General features: G+C 40.9%; 1 protein-coding gene across 2 annotated transcripts in view; it reads right to left on the bottom strand.

The window, feature by feature from the left end:
* The window catches only part of nlgn4xa (neuroligin 4 X-linked a), a 40,747-nt gene extending 25,811 nt beyond the window's left edge, over window positions 1–14,936 (bottom strand). Inside the window, exons 1-3 of one of the 2 annotated variants that reach the window (XM_037239254.1) lie at window positions 14,317–14,936; window positions 11,777–11,836; window positions 6,206–6,358 (exon numbers count right to left, since the gene is read on the bottom strand). In XM_037239254.1, the coding sequence (XP_037095149.1) occupies window positions 6,206–6,358; window positions 11,777–11,836; window positions 14,317–14,761 (658 nt within the window). In that variant the 5' untranslated portion in view covers window positions 14,762–14,936. The remainder of the gene's footprint in view (window positions 1–6,205; window positions 6,359–11,776; window positions 11,837–14,316) is intronic. The other variant, XM_037239263.1, reaches the window with a different exon arrangement.
* Window positions 14,937–21,848: the final 6,912 nt, after the last annotated feature.

Raw genomic sequence — 21,848 nt, 5'->3', positions numbered from 1 at the left:
TTATTGTATATACTGTAAATGTGGACATCGAGAATACAGGAGAGCTGCAATTCACGCAGTCATTGGACAAACAGAGCCAATATAACCATTTGGAAACTTGAAATACAGAATGCAGCAGCCGATAGCAGAAAAATTGTGAGAACTTTTAAGAATGCCCCGAAGCAACTGCGAGTGGGCAGGGGTGAAGGTTTTTACTGTTTGTCAAAGACTTAATGAACAAAAGGAACAACGGCTACACGCAAAGATGCAAAACACTCTCGGAAGAATAACGGAAGAACAATGGAAAATAGAGGAACGATAGAAGAAGAGTAACCATAATCAATGTGAGAGAAAATCGAATGCTTCAAGAAAGAATTTGCTCATCATCCCAAACATACAAAGTCATCTTTGAAATGCAGTCAAAGTGATACATTTTTGTCACACAATATAGCCAGTCAATATGAAAATGACCTTGGTTGTATCTTAGCATTCAAACAGTATGAAAATGTTTTGATAAGGTGTTTTGCTATAGCGTGAATGCTTGTCACTCTGAATGTACACTAGGCGTATAATAGAATTGTTTTCAACATTGCAGTTGTTTCATTTTTTTCACTTTGTTTATTCAGTTTTAATTAGTCTTTAAAGTAACTTTGTTAGTTCGGCAATAAAGTATATTCGCAAATTATGTCAAACTTTTTGTTGTTGTCTTTTCAAGGTTTTGCTAGAGGTTACATTTGTGAGAGCCATTTCTTGTTCCCTTTCATTATCCTCCATACACGATGTACCACTTTTGACTCGCGGCAGTAGATGAGCGTGCTACGGTTTGATTCTGCAATTGCAGGAAATTCATTTGGTGCAGCAGTTCGCTTAACTATCCTGTGCACATAACTATGTTTATGCCAAATGAAGACTCCACAAACACAAACAGGAAAGAGGGCCGGCAGTGGTGTGGAGTCTCAACCGTGATTTACCACACATAGTCGAAGGCACACACTGAGATCAGTTTGATTGGTATTGATTGTTGTGCCAAATCCACAGAAGATCCAACTCTCATCCCAATCATGTGTGCCGGCCATATTTTCCCCTGCTCAGAGGGAGAGTCTGAAGTGCAGCTGTAGCCTTTCTGTGTCATGTCAGAAGGCATCACCTCATCATATGAATCACGACCACAGCAGATAGTTGCCGATGACAATGGCCATGAGACAACGGCTGCACATTTCCTGCTGTTGTCAGTCCATCACTACGAGGCAGAGACAATGTTGGACTGGTCGTGACCTCCTGCCAGCCATTTTTGTCCTTGCAGAGTCAGAGACGCTATGAAGGAGCAGAAAGAGGAGGGAGAGGGGAGGGCGATTACCTGCCCTCTGGCAGTTGAACATGCTTTGAAAAAGAAAACATCAGCAGAAGGGAAAATATTTGTTTAGATGGGGAAGTACTACGGTACAAGAAACTCCTGACTCCCTCAAAATTTGCAAATATGTCCCCAGGGGGCGGTTTAGTGGGGATGGCTACTGCACTGAATTGTCTGATCTGCTTTTGACTGTAAAAGGTACTTAACCCTGCTATTTTGGGCGGTCAACATAAGCAGACCACGAGGAGGACAAATATTTTAGGTGCCAAAACAGAATTAGTCATAAGCTGTGATGACTGGATTCATGTGACAAACGGCAACAATCAACCAACAAAGACTGAAAGAAACCAGGAAACAAGGACTCCCAAGGACTTAAGGCCTTTTCCTCTTGTGAACTTCAGAGGCTGTACATCTTATTGCATGTTTAGAATCATTTGTACTGCTTGGACAACCAGTGATGGCCCGTGATTACAGTCGCTGACTTGCGCTGATGCGCAAATGAGACGAGAAAGGCACACCTGGCCTATGAACGCCCACCATTACACAGATGCCTGGCAAAATGTTGACATTATATCATATTAACTGGTGAGCAAGGGATGTGTTTTAAAATGTGTGATTTCAAATCGAAGAATCCAAAGCTGTTCTTGCAACATCACTGTACGGTCCAGTATGACGTATCTTTTCGTGTTGAATTCATTAGCAAGTCGAAGCCTGTTATGCTGCAATGAGAGCCATGTGGCCCTGACACATCTGAGGAATGAAGCTTCATCCTCAGTAGGCTCTCGCTCATGCGACAACAGATGCTACCGAGTGTCCTGTCAGAGCTTGTCCAGCACTGATATAACCGAGAACACAAATGGGCAACCTTGATGATCAACAATGCCACAAAAAGTAATACATCAGTTTTAAATATATTCATTAATCTCTATCGAAGATGTTCTACATGTGAGATATATTAAGAGCAACACTAATAACTGTGTTGAAAGTACAAGGTGTGTGACCTTGGACGAGACCCGTAAAAGCACTCATGTGCTTCAAATGAACTGTCAGAAGCCCTTCTGAATATAAGTAGCTAAATGTCCATCATCCCATCCCATTTGTAGCCTCATCTAAAGTAAAGGAGAAGTACTACCCATTCATGACTAGCTATAGCGTCCTCTGCGCCATCTCAGAGGTTTTACCCTTACTATAAATTTCAAAAGCATTTGCAATTTTCATGACACACTACTTCCCCAATATATGCCAAGGGATTCTTTTCTGGCAAAAGCTTAAGCCAAACAGTACAGGATAACAAAGCAATGCAAAAAGACGAGCAATACGGCTCCGCTGGAATTAGAGCTCAATCGTATATGCCTTTTTCCTTGCTATTGTAGTAATGGATATGTTTGAAATTCTTCCATTCATCCATTTTCAACACTGCTCATGCTGTTTTGGGGTTGCGGGGGGGCGCTGAAGCTTATCCCAGCTGACATCAGGCGGACGACACAGGGCACATATAGAGACGCAAACCAAACCGCCATCCCACTCTGCCCGCACGCAAGTCAGGCGAGTGTACCCCAACACCATCAGCGACTATATCTGAAATTGCTCATGGCTGATTCCATTCTCAGACATATAACAGAGGAGTTCACCTTTTAAAAAAATCACTTCTCTCACACCTTGGCATAGTTCTCTGACTCTTGCCCTTATTTTTTGCCTGTGATTTGAGTAATTACCGATTGGATGGAGCTCATAAGGGCCTATTTGCAGCCAACCACTGAGTAGCTGGCCACACTATGAAGATGAAAAGGCCACATGCTGCCAAGTAGCCAATTGTTGCCCATGTAAGCTGTCCCTTTTCCACTGCATGGTACCTACTTAGCTCAACGGAATTCTGCTCACTCGCTTTTACCCAGGTTTCACAATGCACAATTTCTACCGAAACAATATGATTATTGGTCCGATTTGTCATCACAAAAACCATCACATTTCAAGATTGAAATGACAAAAATAAGCACATTCCATACTTGAGCGTGAGTCTCTACTTTGACTTCAATCTGCTTTCTAATAAAAATCCTCCCTTTAAACCATGGTCAACGGGGAAATAATAACCTTCTTTTTCATCCTTGTTTGTTTGCCCGTCTCACTCTAACTAATGCATGCCTTTGTTTGGTGTGGTGCTATTTTGGAAGTGAGAACTGACCCCCACCAAAGTGAGGTTGAGTACGCTATGCAGTCAACGGTGCAGTGGAAGAATCTCATTAGGAATGCGTACTTCTGCGATACAAAGCCTTTTAGGCAGCATGCATAAGCCACAATATATCTGCAATGTACACTAACCAATGGTTACAAAACAAATACTAAAGTAGCCACAAATGGTAGCCAAACTACAGTGGCTGTGACCTATCGCGTTATCTCTTACTGACCCGAACAAGCCCGTTCCAATCCAGATTTGATTACGAACGAGAGGGGTAGTTTATGTCAATTGGTTATCTGATCAGCGCGCAGGAGAACACTTACTCCGAAATGTCGGAAGAAACCATCTTTACCGTGCATATCTGTGACGTCAGTATACGTGTTTCTGTTCGACCCGGAAGCATGTAGAAGCAGAGCAGAGTAGAGGCAAATAAAAATAATTGGGTTGATCAGTTATGACAACAATGGTGCGTTCCTCCAGCCGAATAAGCGAATAAGTCACATCATGGACAGTATAAGAGCATGCGATATAAAATGCACTGCAGTCCCTATGATGCAAGCCGGTGAGAAACACATTCTGTGGCTCAACTTCGTGCCAATTAAATGGCAATAGAAAGGCTCTTATCTTCTCACTGCTTGCATTGCATCAAATTGGAAGGTTACCCAACGCTTCACATTATCCCGCAACATTCCTTCTTCCGCTCCGTTTTGCTTCTTCAGTGGCTTCTTTATCTGCAATCTCTTCGTTTTTTCCCCCTTTCCACACGGTAAAGCTCTCACAGGATACCTTCTCCCCTTGGCTCCCAGGCAACTAAATATAGTGAGTGGTGCAGACAGGCCCGGCCTTGTAATGAATGGCAAGTAAAGCGGAGCCGAGCAGCAGTTGCATGCGCACAGAGATGCAAACTGGTGTCAGTGTGACAGAAAATCTCTTGCATCATTAAGAAAGGATAAATGCCTTCAAGCTATGGAGAAAAAGGGATGTTTACTGAACAAATAATTTCATTTATCCAATTAATATGTACTAGCAAGCAGGTAAATTAATTAAAGTGAGAGAATTTTTGTTTTGTTTTTATCGCCAGTACCCAAATGAACCTCGGTTGAGAAAAGACAAAGCAGTTATGGGCCATTAAAACATGTCGAGCATGAGTTATAAAAATGTGCATGTGCAAAAACAGGTGAAAACTTGATTGTTCACGCAAACTGATACGGAAGCGTATCATCCACAAGAAGTTAATTCGCGTGTTGTGGGAGAAGGAGAAATAGATGAAATTAGTATGTTTAATGCGATTTATCAAATCTGAGAGAAATTGCTCTGGCTTTGCCTTAAAATAGCGCATCCCAAAAGCAGGTGTAAAACAGACACAAAGAAGAGTTAGAGCAAAATTCTCAGCGTCTGGAAGAACTTTTCCATTCGTGTCAACATTTTTTGCAAACACCAACAAACTATATCATATCGTACACATATTGTGTATTAAATGTAATTCTGGAGCTTCTCAATGTTCCAAGGAATGACTTGGAGTCATTCACAAGAAGGCTGCTCGACTATGAATAAAAATCACAATTATTTTATTCGATATTGAAATTATTTATGCGATTATGTTTTTGAAATTGCCCGCCTTGTTTACATTGTGTTTAGCAGGGTTTCATCATAAAGTCTAAGACGAGAAAACCTGGCATCCTTGACCGAAGGTAAACTGCCGTTCAAAACCGTTCATTGGCCGCAAAATGAGCGAATTCACAAAATGCATATGACAAGCTGGGCTCACGTGCAAGTAATTCCGGATACAGACGGCTCTCAGATCCCCGGAGAACTCGCTGCTTGACCGAAGCGCGACATACCCTTCAACTGGGCACGGAAGGACGATAAGAAACAGAACAATGTGTTGCTGTAGTTTGCATGAAAATCGTAATTTGAGTAAATCATGCCCACGAACAGCATGTGCAGACTGTTGACGTGTAGAATCAATCTTGCATTTGCAATTCGGGATCTTAGTAAATCAGGCCTTCAGCATTGCGGTGCAGAATTACTATAAATGCATAACTCGCACAGCAATCTCACATATATACTGTAAATTATTTTATTATTATTTTGGCCATTTTCAAAGCAAGCTTCTCAGATGGGTCTACATGGAAGACATGGTGCAGCAAGTATTTGACATCTTGCTAATGGGTACTAAACCTCTTGTGGGACTTTTGCTAACACAACATTAGAGGCGTTAACGAGTGAGCGATGCAGGGTTGCCATGGCCACAACAGAGATGTGGTTCTCCTTTGTAGAGCAAAAAGATGGGATTAGGCTAAAATGAGTGAAAGCCATGATATGTTGGCACTCATGTAAACAGCTACGGTATATATAAAGTTCAAACAGTCTTAAGGCAATCAAGACAATAGAAGGTGCATCCGTCCCTTTTTCATGGTGAAATAAGAAGTATAGATTTACAAGTAACACACACGCTCACACACTATTCCTGACTATGCCATTAAATATTTGAAAAATGTAATTAAAGACAGCTTAACAGCAGGGTTGGGTCTCTTGTCTGTATTGCTTGCACTCTTATAAATGTCCTCCACCTCAATGATCATCTCACTGGTGAAATAGTGAGAGTGAATTAGTCATTAAATTGATCTTCCAATGTCACTTTAAGACTCAATCAGCCATCAGTAAAATAATTATAAGGTCCCCAATGGGGCACTCACCCAGAACGCCGAGACGATAGTTGATTGTGATGACAATGACGTTGCCGTAGCTCGCCAGGATGCTGCCGTCAATCATGTTGCCAGTTCCCTCCATAAAGGAGCCGCCGTGTATGTAAACCATGACCGGCTTCAACCCGTTCTCGTCGTGAATATCTGCAAATAAGAGGCATGAAAACAAAAAGGCTTGAAATGCTGAACTTTACTGTAATGCCGCTGGTGGTAATATTCTTTCATTTAATTACAAACATGCATATTCAGTTTGCATTACAAAGTAAAGCAAAGTTTATGCACCGTTGCAAACGGCAGAACATAGAGATCGCATAGAGACGCATTTTCATTTCTCACCTCATTAATAGTGACCCATAAAGACAAAAATGAATTTTCAATGTTCATAGATTTCTTCAAATGAAACTGTGCCTTCATTTTCTTGGCTCGATTTTTGCTGTGAAAAGCTCAATCAGGTGTGATTGTTGTTTTGGTTATATTTCCAGTTTTAGTATATCTACATGAAGGGAAGGCAGCCTGTTTCCAATAAAAATCTGAACAGGTTGACATGCAAAAGGTAAGCATCGTTTGAAACTACCTTGGGATATGTGTACATGTTGTTGTGCTACACATTGAAAACCATTGCAAGTTTCATTCAAAAAAAAATCCTGAACGTGCCAGAAAAAAAATTACTGCCATAAACGGGCTTCTGGTTTTTTTTCCCTTTTATAGCGGAAATGGGTTTTCACTGCAGTGGCTGTAACAAAACAACAACCCAGACTCTGAACAGAAGACATTTGTTTGAATCTTCTTTTTTTTGGTGAATAATTATTTCTACAGGACAACAATGGGATGGCTCAGAGGCTTCTTCTCCAGACTGATAAACATTCCTAACCGTTTTAAGGCGACAATTTCAACATCTGTCTCGTCTGCGGCTCGGCCCATTTGTTCCTGTTGTTTAATTTGCAGTTAGGCCAGTTGTGATTAAACCTGGTGATTAGTTGACGGGTTGGTGGTGATTATAAATTAAACAGCGTGTCTTTTGCATTAGACAACATAAAATGAGGCGTCATCTTCTCCAGCTGATTCAATGCATGCCACAGGCCGTTAATGTGAGAAATGGGGAAAAAAAAGGAAAAAGGCAAATCGAGCCGTTAATATGCTCGTTTTATGATGTCGTAAAACCGACAGTCAAAGTCTACAGTGGTTTATCGATCAAAGACATGTAAATGGCTTTGAAAAAAGATGGTGGTCTTCATGTTTTCCTCTGTCACTGTGACCTCCATGCTAAAGGAATTTGATCACCAATTACACAAATTAGTCTCTACAGTATGTGCAGATAAATAAATGCAGATAAATAAAGGTAGCAATATTAGGCTTTTGGGTGAAACTTCAGGAAGACCCTAAATCACACTAAAACCTTTAGAGATGAACTTATTTTGATCTTTTCTAAAATGCACATTTTCACGCAGCCACTAATATATCAAGGACGTCCATTTCGATGTGTGACAATCCCTTTAAGTGGGAATTTAGATGCCAAGTTTTTTTCAAGCAGCTTGCCCATAATCGTTGAACTGCTCTTTATGCAGTATGGTCTATTCTCCATTCCATTTTACTACTTTTTATTGGCGCGCCTGATGCTAATGTTTCAGTTCTTCCTTCCATGTCATCTGGGAACCCTCAGCAGAATTCCTTTTGGCCCGTTTCACTAAATTTACTTTGACTTCACTTTAGGGCAAATGGATTTAGAAAAAAACAAAAAAACAATGATACTTGTCCCATAAATTAGACGAACAGTTCAGCATCTCTGTACAATATTAGATTGGATGGATTGCACCATCGGTTTTGCATTCTATCATCTCAAAATAATTCGCTCAGATCCATGGAGCTTTTGTTTTCTAATTAGTTATCTTACCCCGACTGTACTGTCTCACTAAGAAATTGTGAGTATGGGCAGAAGGAAGACTCTAGAATAGGGTGAAAATGTCAGGCTGAAGAGAAAAATGTTATCGGAGGTCGCTGCAAACATACTTTTTTTCAACAGGCCCAAGCAATTATTTAGAAGCTATATATCGAATTAATTTAACCTCATAACAATTTTTGCTTCACCCTTGAGCAAAAGAGCCCTCCGCTGCTGAAAAGGAAGATAATACAGCCAAGGAGTAACAGACAAAACAGTTAGTATGTCATCATGTGCGATTAGAAAACACAGAGAACGATAGCATACTATGATATCCAGATAATAGAAAAGTAGTACATTGGCGCCAAGGAGCTATGTTGAAGCGGTACAGCTCGACTGAGAGACAAGATTAGAATGCAGAAGAAATTATGAGAGTCTTTTCTGCATGTGCAGGTACACAAATGCTTCCTGTGTATTTTTCAAATCATCTGTAAGCCATTTATTCATGTTTTTAACATTAATGTTAACTATTAGACCATTTCAATATCATTTGTGGTATATTTATTAATAATATAAAAAATGTAGACATTTTTAAGAGGGGCACCAATGAATCAGGATTTCTCCACTTATTCCCTATCATAGTGAAGAAATCACTGAAGCGTATTCAGAATGATGCTAACATTAGGCGACATTATATATTGAGAAATATGCTAGAGCTCATCATGCCGCATAAATGCAATGCCAACAACTATTATAAACATAGGGATTTACATTTGCTGAAACGTTGCAGTCCGAGTCATGACGCGTCTACATTCTTATCAGTGACATGCGCTACGGATGAGTCAAATGCTGAAAGGAGATGAAGAAAGCGTATCCAGTGATACAGCAAGCAGAAGATGGCAGAGCCTCAGGCAGCTGTCATTGTAGAAGGAAAGGCTGCTCGTTTTCAGTATTTTGTTCATCCTCAACCACAGTATCGAGACGTGTTTTTCAACTTGCATACTCAACCCAAAGAGGATGAGCTGAAGTTTTCACAGAAAGCATGGCGCCTACAGCAAGTGGCAAAAGAAATGCAGTGGATAAAAACACCATCAGTGTGTTCAGCATTTGTCCCTGCTGCCAGTGACAGCCCTTTCATAAATGGAGCTGAGAAAGCAAGGAAACATCATCATTAGCGGATGGAGCAGGGTAAAAAGATTCACAGCGATAGTGCTGACGTTTACGTTCTCTTGGCTACAAAGGCAAATGGAGAAAATAAATGTTTGCCTGGCAAACAAATGTCTTGTCAGTGGGTACAAATAAGTAATACCGTAATTTTCGGACTATAAGTCGCACCGGAGTATAAGTCGCACCAGCCATAAAATGCCCAAAAAAGTGAAAAAAAACCATATATATGTATATAAGTCGCTCCTGAGTATAAGTCGCCCCCCCACCCAAACTATGAAAAAAACCGCGACTTATAGTCCGAAAATTACGGTAGTATGAAAACAAAATGTGCGTACACTGCTCACGTGTCCCTTACACTTTAATTGATCAGGCAGCCCACTTTCATTTAACTGCCGTCTCATTTGCCCTCATAGGTGTGTCTGGTGCTATTTTTTTCAGTTCATTCTCATCTGTGTCACCTTCCACCAGGTGGGAAATGAGAATCGGGCCAATCCACTTCACTTTCGCGTCAATTTGAAGAAAAAAAAAAAGTTTCCCATAAATTAGACTGACAGTGCAGCCTTTGTGCATGACAAGAGATCACATGAAATATACCACCTGGTGCTATTTTTTTCAGTTCATTCTCATCTGTGTCACCTTCCACCAGGTGGGAAATGAGAATCGGGCGAATCCACTTCACTTTCGCGTCAATTTGAAGAAAAAAAAAAAGTTTCCCATAAATTAGACTGACAGTGCAGCCTTTGTGCATGACAAGAGATCACATGAAATATACCACCTGGTGCCAAAGCGAGTTGGTTAAGTCCTTATGGATTTTATTTTAGAATTATTTACCTTACCAGTATTGATCAACTACACAGGCGTCAAACTAAAGGCCGTCAGGCCAAAGCTTCTATACTATTATCAATATTAGCTAAGGGACGTGAAGTGTAAGTGCCGACACGCTTCTGTAAATAAAGAGAGCGCAGCCCAGACGATCGGAAGTCAATATGATTTTGTCAGAACATCAAAGTTATTAGCTCATTTGAAACAAAACGATTCAAAATTCAACACGTTCATTTGTCATATGCACAACAATAACAACGGTACCGTTGAGGAATGATATACTCCCTTTCTCAATTAATACAAAGAATATAAAAGAGCAATTTGAATGAATTAAAGATAAGTATTGAAGGTGAGCAGGATTTTCTATACTAAGTATTATAAGCGAAAGTGGCAAGTCAACAAAATGTACTACATCTTCTTCCGGTTGCAAAGCCTTTCAGTATAGCGGGTCACGGGGATTTCCCAACATAATCACAATATTAAGTATTTGTTGTCATTCTGTGTGACATGCTTAAATAATCACAGATACACATCCCTCAATTGTTTCCCTCTCCTTAGACACGGGCTCAATTTATCGTTCTAAATCCTTCATCTGATGACAGGCGGGAGGCTATAACATCAACATTATGCCCGGCCTGTGTCAGCTGCGTGAGTATTTCAATAAGTAAGACATTTCTATTTATGCTGATTTTGTTCTTCTACCACTGACAGGCAATAAAACATGCACAGCAAAATGGGCCTCAGGGGTAACCCAGCACTCATAAATGGACTTTGGCTATCGAAGTGCTTGTGTATTTAATGGATGTAAGAGAAAAAGGCGATTGAATATGGACACCTTTCTTTCCAAAATTTCCGCACGTTCCGAGAGTTTTCCAGATTTCTACATAGTCAACCTTTTTTGAATGTTGTAAAAAATATTCAGTTAAAAATATTGTCTTCATTAATTTTGGGTTTTGAACTTCTTATGATCGAGTTTAATTTGTTCCGTGACCGCGCTTGTAACTTTTCCCCATTGAAATTAATTGAAATGCCATATTCCAAAAATATCTTCTTTTAATTTTGTACTTTAAAAAAAACTTACAGTAATTACATATTTAAATAGAATTTAAAAATAATAAACGCCGTTGACATTATTTTGCTGTTGGCCTCTCAAACCTTTCACTTTTCGTTTTCAAATTTTAGCTGCCAGACTAGAGCGACACAGATGTATAGGCCCCCCCCCCCTGGTTTGCTTAGTGCTAGCAAGCTAGTATGACAAATACTGGCTATTAAACTCAATCACTGGCAGAGCATTGAGTCTGGCTTCCTCGGCAACTTGCCCAACTGAAGAGGGTGACGTTTGACTAAAATGTCTTCTAATGTTCCAACAATGCAAGAAAGACACCTCTGTAATTTATGCTATCATCATGCAGAGTGGAGCTGTGTTAGAAAGTCAGCATTTTCGTTTTGTTCACTGGAGAATGCAAAATAACATGCAAGTCTATATTTTACACAGCAAAAAGAGATATCACGTGACGACTGGGATGTTGTTAATAATGGAAAAAAAGATATATTGCAACACCATGCATTGCAGTTAGGCTATAATTTTGCTGGGCAAAAAAGAAGTTGTTTTCTTGAAGTTAATAATGGGGGGGAAAAAAAACATTGCAACACCATGAGGCTTTAATTTTACTGGGCAAAATAAAAAGGAAAAATACCTTGATCACTTCCACCATCATTACTGTTGAAATCTGCACCTTTTCTGTGATAGTTCACTCCTAGTGTTGAGGAAAAAACATAAAAGAATAAAATAGAATGTGCGAAGAGGTATGTCATTTTCATGCAATGTAGTTGGATGTTATTAGACTGTGCAATTACATTAGCGACACTTTTGTTTCAGTTTACCATGCCTATGCCTGGAGGAAGCATTCAAGTGCAGTTGCATTCATTTGAAAGATAGTTTATAAGAAATGCAACTTTTTGCACAAATTCAGTATTTTGCACGGAAGTAACTGCCAAGTAATTGGGAACGAGCACAAGAGCGTACCTTGGACTCACTGACATTAAAAACTAACCCAAGTGATTCAGGTGGCAGTTTTCTAAAAAGAAAAGAAATGAGCAGAGCAGCAATACTGTATCTCACATAAAGTGGCTATTTGCTGCCCTGGGGATCCTGTGGAAGGTTGCTTGCTTGGATTGAAGGAACAGCTTGCTTCTATGTCTGGGAGAAGTGTATTTTGGCTCAGGTGATTTCTTTGAATGAATCACAATTACGGCTGGAACATGATGCTGTCTGTGAAGCAGGAACCTGGAGCAAAATTGTGTGAAGACTTTTATAAACAACATATCCATCCCAGCCATTTTCTGTTTGGAGTGTGGGAGGAAGCAGGCGGACTCGAAGAAACCCACACAAGTATAAGGAGAACATTCAAACAAGGCCAAAGTGCTTGCAGTAATTTTAGAGATATTATATGTAAATTTTCGAAGCTCTCTTAAAATTTGGTAGCATCTGTGCCAACAAAGATGATAATTGGGCTTTTGACCTGAATCGCTTTTGGCGAACCGTTCAAACAATTCAGAATTCAACCAATATTTTGGTGAGGGAAAAAAAAATCTTCGCATATTTCATTAGATTTGAATTGAGTTAGCATCAAATAATGGATTTACACTGCATTGTTCAAATGAAACAATTTTCCTTTCATTTATTTACTTCTTGCTTCCAATTGACTTCAACTGTATGGAATGATTGAATACAACTTGTTATTTTTGTTTTAGGCTAAAACAGTCATGGGAGAAATTTTCAAATAAAAATTACTGACATTTGTGGCACCACTGACAACAAAGCATGCTTGTTTGCTCCAAAAGACATTTCCTTTGATGTTCTTCCTTCAATTCTGCAAATGATAAAATTCTGTTTCACAAGAGTAAAATTTAACCTATTTAGTTGAATTGCCAACTTCAACTTGTATGTTGTCTTGAAATTTTTAGTTCACACATTTATTTTGTCTGTTTTACAGTGTACCAGTATTGTGCCAGTATTTGACTTCAATGCAGTAGGTACTCATAAAGCCAGCAACCTAGTATACTTAGGGAGTCCTCTTCTTGCTGTTCTACTATCAGGAAGTAAATGACATGCTTGATTGACAGAATGTTTTGCTGTGATTGAAGCGTCAGTGTACGTGCATGTGCCTTTATGAGGCTGATCATACAGGCGTGCAATGCTGGCAAGTCCAGTGGTTTTGGAAGCGTCTCGGCGTGAGCTGTGGCAAGCAGCAGCTCCTGTGTGGATGTGTGTTCATGTGTGATGCTGAGGTTACTTTCAATGGAGGAAGGCAAGAATAAATCCAGGTTAACTAAACGATATGCAACATGTACTATTTATATTATTAAGTATGGCACATGGGGTTTGTTGGTTATGTGAATACAGCATTCAATCAGAATTGAGCACTTTTTTGTAAATCCAGCCTAAAGGATTATCTCCACTTTCGCTTTTCCTTGGGCTTTTCTTTTTGGCTTTTAGTCTGACAGACTGTGACAACAGTTATATTAACATGGACACTGCACTGGCTCTAAAGTGCACGTTTGCTATCAAATCTACACTTAAATAAAGAATACGTGTCACTTAATCTGTCAATCCACTTGAGATGAGGCCGTTTTTCAAATCCTTCCCTGATGCTTGACTGACAGCTTATTTCAAAAGGGACAAACCACAGGGTGGTCTGACGACACTCTCAATCTGCATACTTAAATTTCTACAACAGTTTAACATCATAACCAGGCAGTCTTGCTTCTTACAAATTGTCTCAGCCCCCCTAGAACTGCAAACCTGCAGCTACATCAATCAAAGATGACTCAACGATTCTAACTAACAATTCAAGGTCATAGATGACAAGATTGATTAACAGAACACGGACAACAACACAGTTAGGGTGGAGTAGCATGTGGAGAGGTTGGTAAATTAGTCCAGTAAACATTTGAACCATATCTCAAAGATTGTTAAATTCACGGGAAAGGGCGGACAGGGAACTCTGCCCAGTGTTGATGTGCTCACGGCACACTGTTCTTACGACAACTCGCTTTATGAGCTGTTGCCTCAAAACAGGTTCTTTTTGTAGTCCAACTTTAGCTAAATCCATCAAGTAAACGCTCCAGGGCCCAACTGGCTCCTGTTCATCATTGTGGATGCAAAAGACCCAGTATTCTTTTGCCCAGCAAAATACAAGTGTTAAAAAACCCTTCTGAAAATTCTCAGACCTACCGTCCTCAGTAGGCACGTAGACGTTTAGGTAGAGGCAGTCTTCGCTCTGCTCTTGGACATAGGTTACAAGTGTATCCAGGTTGGCCGTGAACCACACAGGGAGCATGTCGTTGTGTAGGAAGCGATCTTCCAAAAACTGAGGACAAACGGGAGCAAACTGAGTAGCATTCCTGATGCCCGGCCAGGACATCGGGGGCTCTGGTGCCTGAAACCGCCGTTCCCCTGTTGGGGCCAATGCATATGGGATCCCCAAATATTGTTCCACTGGTCCCAGGATCTCATTGGGTAACGTGACTTTCACTCCCCGCAACTTTCCATAGTTGGTGGTGACTACAGGGTACTGTTGACCCTGGATTGCGACTGCACAGATGGACACGAATCCCATCCAGAGTTGCAGGAAAGCCATGATGGAACACATCCATGAAAAGCCTCTGCAAGCAGACATGCTTCTTCTGTGTTGAGCCAAGTCTGTAGTGGTTAAAGTCCACCCTTGGGTTCCTCAACGCCCCTTGTCTCCTCTTCCTCAGGCTAAAAGCTGGAAGGGAGAGACAGCATCCTGGTAAAATAACGTGGCTTGCATAGCATTTGCCACTCTGAGTCGCTCAGGTCCAAACACCCAGAAGAGAAGAGAAGAGAAGAGAAGAGAAGAGAAGAGAAGAGGATCTTGGATGTGGGTGCCTCAGCTCCAGCTTGATGGGAGCCTGAAATAGGAGGAGAAAACAAAAGTATTGTTGGTGTTAAATGCCAATAAACAAGCCAACATTTATTCCATATCTTAGATGCATTAAACAATTTAAAAAAGTCAAACAATGATCTGAAACACATTCGATCAGGCAACTTGACATCTCATTGGCGATAAAAAGCACCAATCCCTAAACGCACACACCAAAGACTTTTTAATGAAATGTTCACAGGTGGTCTTCAAAGCCGGTGCAGGACATTGCAGGACATCCGACTCAACATCCTTTATTTAAGTACCTTTCCAAATCTGATTGCTGCCTGAGACAGAACCCAGGCTAAACAGAACCATTCAGCTGGGTGAGTCATTCTGGATCAGACATCAGATCAGTCACCACGACTATCCGTGATTAATCTAAACAATTACTTTGAGTCCGAAAGAAGTGGCGCGATGCCTTTCAAAAGAATCCCAGCGGCCCTCCCCTTCTGCCCTAATAATATGCAGCTGCTCTATTTTTGACACACGCCTGGTCAAACTTACAGGAAGCATGCATGTGTGGGTTAAAGCATCAGGGGTAGTTTCTGTATTTTTAACTAAAACCCCTCAGACCATTAATGGGCAGACAAAACGCTCCACTTCTGAAAGCCTCCCGGTGGGATTTAAAGCTGTGCGCAGGCAAGAACAAAGCCACAGCATCATCTGGGACTAAAGGGTTCAACATGCTTCAACTCAGCTTGATGGAATATGATGTCTGGAGATGTCTGAAGCTTACATGGGAAGCTCTGTCTCCTGTGGGCAATGGATTTGCCAAGTATTGAAGTCACAATTCTTGCTGTCCATTCCATTGCAACCTCAAAAGACCTCACATGCTGTAAAATAAACCTTGCCATCGTCATCTTTGTTGCCACCTGGTAGACTAATACCATAAAGCTGAATCAACTACAAATATTAACCTAAAAGTATCCAATGTTAACAACAAAAGTGATTTCTTGTCTGGGCCAGAAGTGTACTAAAACCATTAAGACAAGCAAGTTGGAGTCACTTTGGCAAAAATTGCCATCATATTATACAACACATGCAACTCGGTGAAGCATTCAAACGATTCTGACCATAATGTGGCTGTCAACACAGCCAGCTCACATTTAGAAGCATTTGCGGAAAGAAAAATGCAACAGGTAATTGAACAGTACATATACTTTTGAATATGAGACTACTTCAAGTTTTTTTTTTCCTCCTTTAGCATATTTATAGCAGAATGCTATTTACCTCAAGCATTTTTGATACGACCTTTCTTCCATCATTTGCTTCTGATTTGAGTGTTTTTGTATAATGATGAGCAACCATTATATAGAGTAGAGGAAGGATAGCAGCCACGTCTGGACACTTTGTCTCATGGTAGCACAAACACATCAAAAGGTAAAAAAGGATAAATGCGGCTGCACTTTCCTGTTACAATTGCTGCTCATTGTGCAAGCAAGGTAATAGGCTTCTAAATGTTTTTTCATGAACTGACATTGTACAGTATTTGTGTTAATGTGCTACATAATGATAAATTGTCCAATATGGCAAGTGAGGGGGCTGAATGTGAAACCGCCAGCGCTCCCACTCTCCTTGGATGAGGACGGCGTACATTGTTCTCACTCTTCCTGATTATAAAAGCTAAGTCTTCTGAATACCAACGATGGGGCACGTTGAACATTTGCATTTCAATCACAGCATGATCCAGCCTGAGGCTGCTCTGGTCTTATCTGGAAAATATTACTAACACTTTGAACTACAGCTGCTAACAATTATTCACATATACATGTCATGATATACTACGTACATACAGTGCAGGGTGTGTCAAACGATGTTTGAACACTAATGGTGGCACAACACACGTAGATGGGCGACATAAAATGGAAAACTCCTATCCGAGTATCTGTGATACGTTTCCATTTGACAAGCTTTGTTACATACTCAGGGCTAGCATAAGAGGCAACCTTAGTCCCTCAAGGTACGCTATAAAGCAAAACTAAGAGGTCATGATCCACTTTTAGGATGTGAATTTGCTTTCTGTGTTTACAGACAGTGGGTCGAAAATAAATGTGTTCTGATTCAAGATTCAAGAGTTTTTTATTCGCCATGTTTGAGCGTGCCAAACAAGGAATTTGACTTCGGTAAAACACACCCTCTGTTCAACATTTTGGTGACTAACAACACTCAGGACATGTGAAAAATGGCAAAAACAGTGTAGACAAATTCAAAAAAGGTGTGAAGAGCAGGATGTTATTGCACAGTAATGACTCTGATGTTTGCAATGGCAAAGTATAATATGGCCAGAGGTTTTTAATAAGAAGGATTTTTGTGGATAAAAAGGACAAAGAGTCTGAGACAACTGTGTACTATTTGTGGTCTTTTTCAAATGTGCAAAACTTTAGTAATTTAGACCGTTTTCCACATGCCTTTTGTCATGTCCCTCACAAATTTAGGCTCAGGGCACTTATTTGTAAGGTCTAATTTTCAGCTCTTTTCCTGATTTTTGTATGTGCAATTATCATTATGGTCTTTCTTTCGACATTCGGAATGGTGCAGCAAGTAATCTGTTGTTGTGTGAAACCTATTTAATTTTGCTTTCCTTTGAGTGCCTTAATTAGATGCTGAGTGAATTCTGAGTGGTGTTCTTGATTTATGCTTAAAAAGGATGACAAAGGTTATTTTTGAAAAATACATTATATATATATGTGCGTTATAATTTGTTTACTTGTTTGGTTGGACATTGCATGCTCTTTGTAAGGCTGCTTCTTTTATATGATAAGACAAGAGTGTTACTCAGCATTGACCACAATCTCCATTTTGCTCAAAGAAAAGAAATCCTACCAAATCTGGGAGCACAATCACAAATGACTGGACAGATGCACCGTGTATGGGTCAAGTGATTTGTTGCTCTTTTTGAAATGACATGCTGAATCCAGGAAAATGGAAGACAGATGATTAAAAAAGCCCTTGAAAGTCTGTCACATGCAATCACAATCACAAAGCTACTAAAGCAGAAAAGAAATTTGGAGACTTCAGCCTTTTTTTCTTTTAGTATCTGTTAAGTTCTGTGGTAGAAGCCACCAGTGCACGCCGGAACATACACAAATTATGCATTGTAGCACTCGTGTGAAATCTTAACAGGGACATGTGGTCAGGGTAGGCGGGTGATTCACATCATCTTAACAGGATCATTTTACAGACAAACACAGCACTCTTCCTGCATTCAATGATTCACACTTGATCACATGTGACGCACATAAATACTCCTCACTTTCATCATACTATTGCACTGTGTTGGTAACATTTACGCATCTTCATGTCACTTTCATTTTGTTTTCACCGATTTTGTAATCTAGGTAATGCTGACTCAGCTGGGCCGCGGTGTAGCAAAGCAGCCTACTATGTCTATTGAATAAGAAAGAACTTGCAATGGTTAATACGCTCCTCTAAACTGCTGGAACAGCAATGCTCCTTATGGACAGATTTTCTTTTTCTTATCATGTTTTAAAGTTGGGCTGCCAGGCCACAGTAATTTTCTAAAAATTGCAGTGTGTAAATTTGACTCTAACGTAAGTGCCTGATCAGACATGAATCTTACTACCGTATTTTCCGCACTATAAGGCGCACCGGATCATAAGGCGCACCTTCAATGAATGGCCCATTTTAAAACTTTGTCCATATATAAGGCGCACCGGATTATAAAGCGCACCTTCAATGAATGGCCAATTTTAAAACTTTGTCCATATATAAGATATATACATTTGGCCCGCGGGCCGGACTTTGGACACGCCTGCTGTAGTGGCTCAATATTGGTCCATATATAAGGCGCACCTGATTATAAGGCGCACTTTTGAGAAAATTGGAGGTTTTTAGGTGCGCCTTATAGTGCGGAAAATACGGTACATGTCACCGATACTGATGTGTTTCAAGTGTTAACTTTGGTGTAAATCCTGAGAAATAGCATTTTCAATTGTCCATCACTGAAAGAAGTAGCCGTTTGATATCTAAACAATCTAAAATATGGAGGGTTTTTTTTTGTTGGTGTTTCTTATCCCCTGCATAAAGCTCATGGAAATCAGTTGGATGGATTTTTGTGTAATTCTGCTATCCGGCAAACTGGCAAACCATCAAGTGCTGATAAAACAGACAATACCTGGGGTTGGGACAGAATTAAACCCTAACCCCAGATCTTCATATAACTGGCAGCTATTATTTTGCACTGAAAAAGACTGGGGGGAAAGTGGAATAAAAATTTCTGCAATTAGGTGACTCTGTGTGTGCCGAACTGCGAGTATATGGGGGCTTCACAATTGAGACCATCCATCCATCATCCAAACCGCTTGTCCTCGAGAGGGTCGCGGGCGTGCTGGAGCCTATCCCAGCAGCAGGCAGGAGCCACCCTGAAGTTGCTGCCAGCCAGTTCAGGACACACGTTGACAACCATCCACGCTGACAATCACACTTACGGGCAATTTGCTCAATTGGCCTACTATGCATGTTTTTGGAACGTGGGAGGAAACCGGAGTACCCAAACGAAATCCATACACAGGGAGAACATCCGAACTCCACACAAGTAAGCCAGAGCCAGAATCAAACCTACAATCTCTAGACTGCTAACCAGTGTGCCACCGTGCCACCACATTACAGACCATTAAAGTCCAAATAAAACCGCAAAATGGACAGGGGACAGCACAATTTAATTTTACTGGAGGCCTAGGGTGAGCTACAAAGACATTCTCAAAAATCCTGACATTGCAAAGAATCCTTACCAAGAAGCTTTTATAAATTGAGACGCTTAAAAGCCAGGTTGCTGATGTAGGTACAACCTTAAGGACAAGGGATGATGTGACGTGACAGAATAGCTCATCTGTTCAAGCGCTGACAAAATGTATATTTAAAAAAATAATATTGATCTATTGGACAAAGGCTTGGCTGCTTCCTGGTAACTGCCGAGGTGCCCTTGAGCAAGGCTCCACACCCAGTGCAGGAGGTACAACGCTCTTTACTGCTGCTTCCGTCGGACATCACACCTTGCATGCCTACATGTGTGTGGTGTGATTTCGTTCTGTGCAAAACAAAATATGCAGCAGAGTGTAAGTTGAATCTCCCCTTCAGAAATGATAACCAGTGAACAAATGTTTAGAAGTGATGGGGAGAGTCAGCGCTTCAATATTTTCACAGCTTGAAAGTTGAACCCCTTTAGCTGGGGTGCTGCATCAAATACGTAGAGGAATCATGACCCCCCCCCCCCCCCCAAAAAAAGAAAATAACTCTCACACACCACCATCTTGTGGTTGCTTGGCAAAAAGCGTGCGTGCAGAGGGGTGCCAGTCTGCATTTTGATCACACTCAGGCGGGGGGGGGATCATAAATGTTTCTGTCTCCTGCCTCCAATGCACCCCCCTCCCAAAAAAGTGAACGCGCTGTTGCGTTGGCCCCATTTAAAGGGAAAATGACGCACATCGTGCCGTGTCCTGCAGACGCACAAACAGTGAACGCACGCGCCCACGTGACGAGTCTCCTCCGCTGCGCTGTCATTCAATCATTCAGCCGATGCCCCGTTTCTCGGACAATTTGAGCGCAATCGCAACTGCGTTTCGGACTAAAGTATACCAGCACATTTTGAAGCCTGCCAGAAAACGGTTCGCTTTGCAAAATGAAAAGGTTATCAAATGAGCACATGCGTGCTGCAAATAGATCATTTTGACACGCGTAAAGAAGTGCGCATAAAATGACGGCACCGCGCGTCAAAATAAGGCTCCGTAACCTCGTCCAGAAAATTCTTACCTCAGCCTTGTTAACTCCCTTCTGCAGGTCCAGACAGACGTGCATTTAAATCCAGGTTCACGAAATCGGTGGTGTTGAAATCCAAAGTGAGAAAGCGCGCACAGATGCAGCACAACTCTTCTAAATCCTTTGCTGTCCTGCGCGTTTATTTTAGTGGTGGATGTTTCATTGAGTCACTGCAGCGCCAATGGAAACTGATGGAGCCCACTGTGATGCCAGGCAGTGCATTGGCGGGACAAGATTAGCGATAAAAAAAATCTCTCTCTCTCTCTCTCTCTCTCTCTCTCTCTCTCTCTCTCTCTCTCTCTCTCTCTCTCTCTCTCTCTCTCTCTCTCTCTCTCTCTCTCTCTCTCTCTCTCTCTCTCTCTCTCTCTCTCTCTCTCTCTCTCTCTCTCTCTCTCCCCCCCTCTCTCTCCCCCTCTCCCTCTCCCTCTAAATATATATGTAGTAATGAACATTTGTTTGCGTCACTATCAGTATATATATATATATATATATATATATATATATATATATATATATAAGTATGCAGTAACAACCGAGTTTGAATATTGTTTCCCTCGCTTATGTTTTTTTTTTCATGGCTATATAACAATTTTCTATGCTGACAGAAAAAACATCTTGTTTGTGATTTTTTCCCCACAATTTCTCTCCACAATGTATGACTTTTCTGCACACTAGTAGGACGACTAGGGTTTACTATAATACAACGACATGTATTGCTAAAGATGTTTTTTTTACACTACTCCCTTCCACTATTGTGCAAATACATGTTATTAGTTTGGTAATTCAGTGCGCTAGCAGTATATTGAATAGATGCTCAAATGTCTTGCTAAAACGACAGCTGCTTTTGAACACCGGATTGTCCTCACCGTGAAGAATAGAGAACAGATCGGTTTATAATTTCTCTAACCGTATAATTACGAAGAGCGAGAGCTCGGTGATATCCACAGACAGTACTGTATATGAATGTGAAAAGGTAGCGATAGAGAGGAAGTGAGAGGGGCTTGGTGCATCACAGAAGATCCCCCGGCGGTCTTGGCCGATG

Source organism: Syngnathus acus, chromosome 2 (assembly GCF_901709675.1).
Source record: "Syngnathus acus chromosome 2, fSynAcu1.2, whole genome shotgun sequence".
NCBI classification, from domain to species: Eukaryota; Metazoa; Chordata; class Actinopteri; order Syngnathiformes; family Syngnathidae; genus Syngnathus; species Syngnathus acus.
This window is presented reverse-complemented; position numbering and strand designations above follow the sequence as displayed.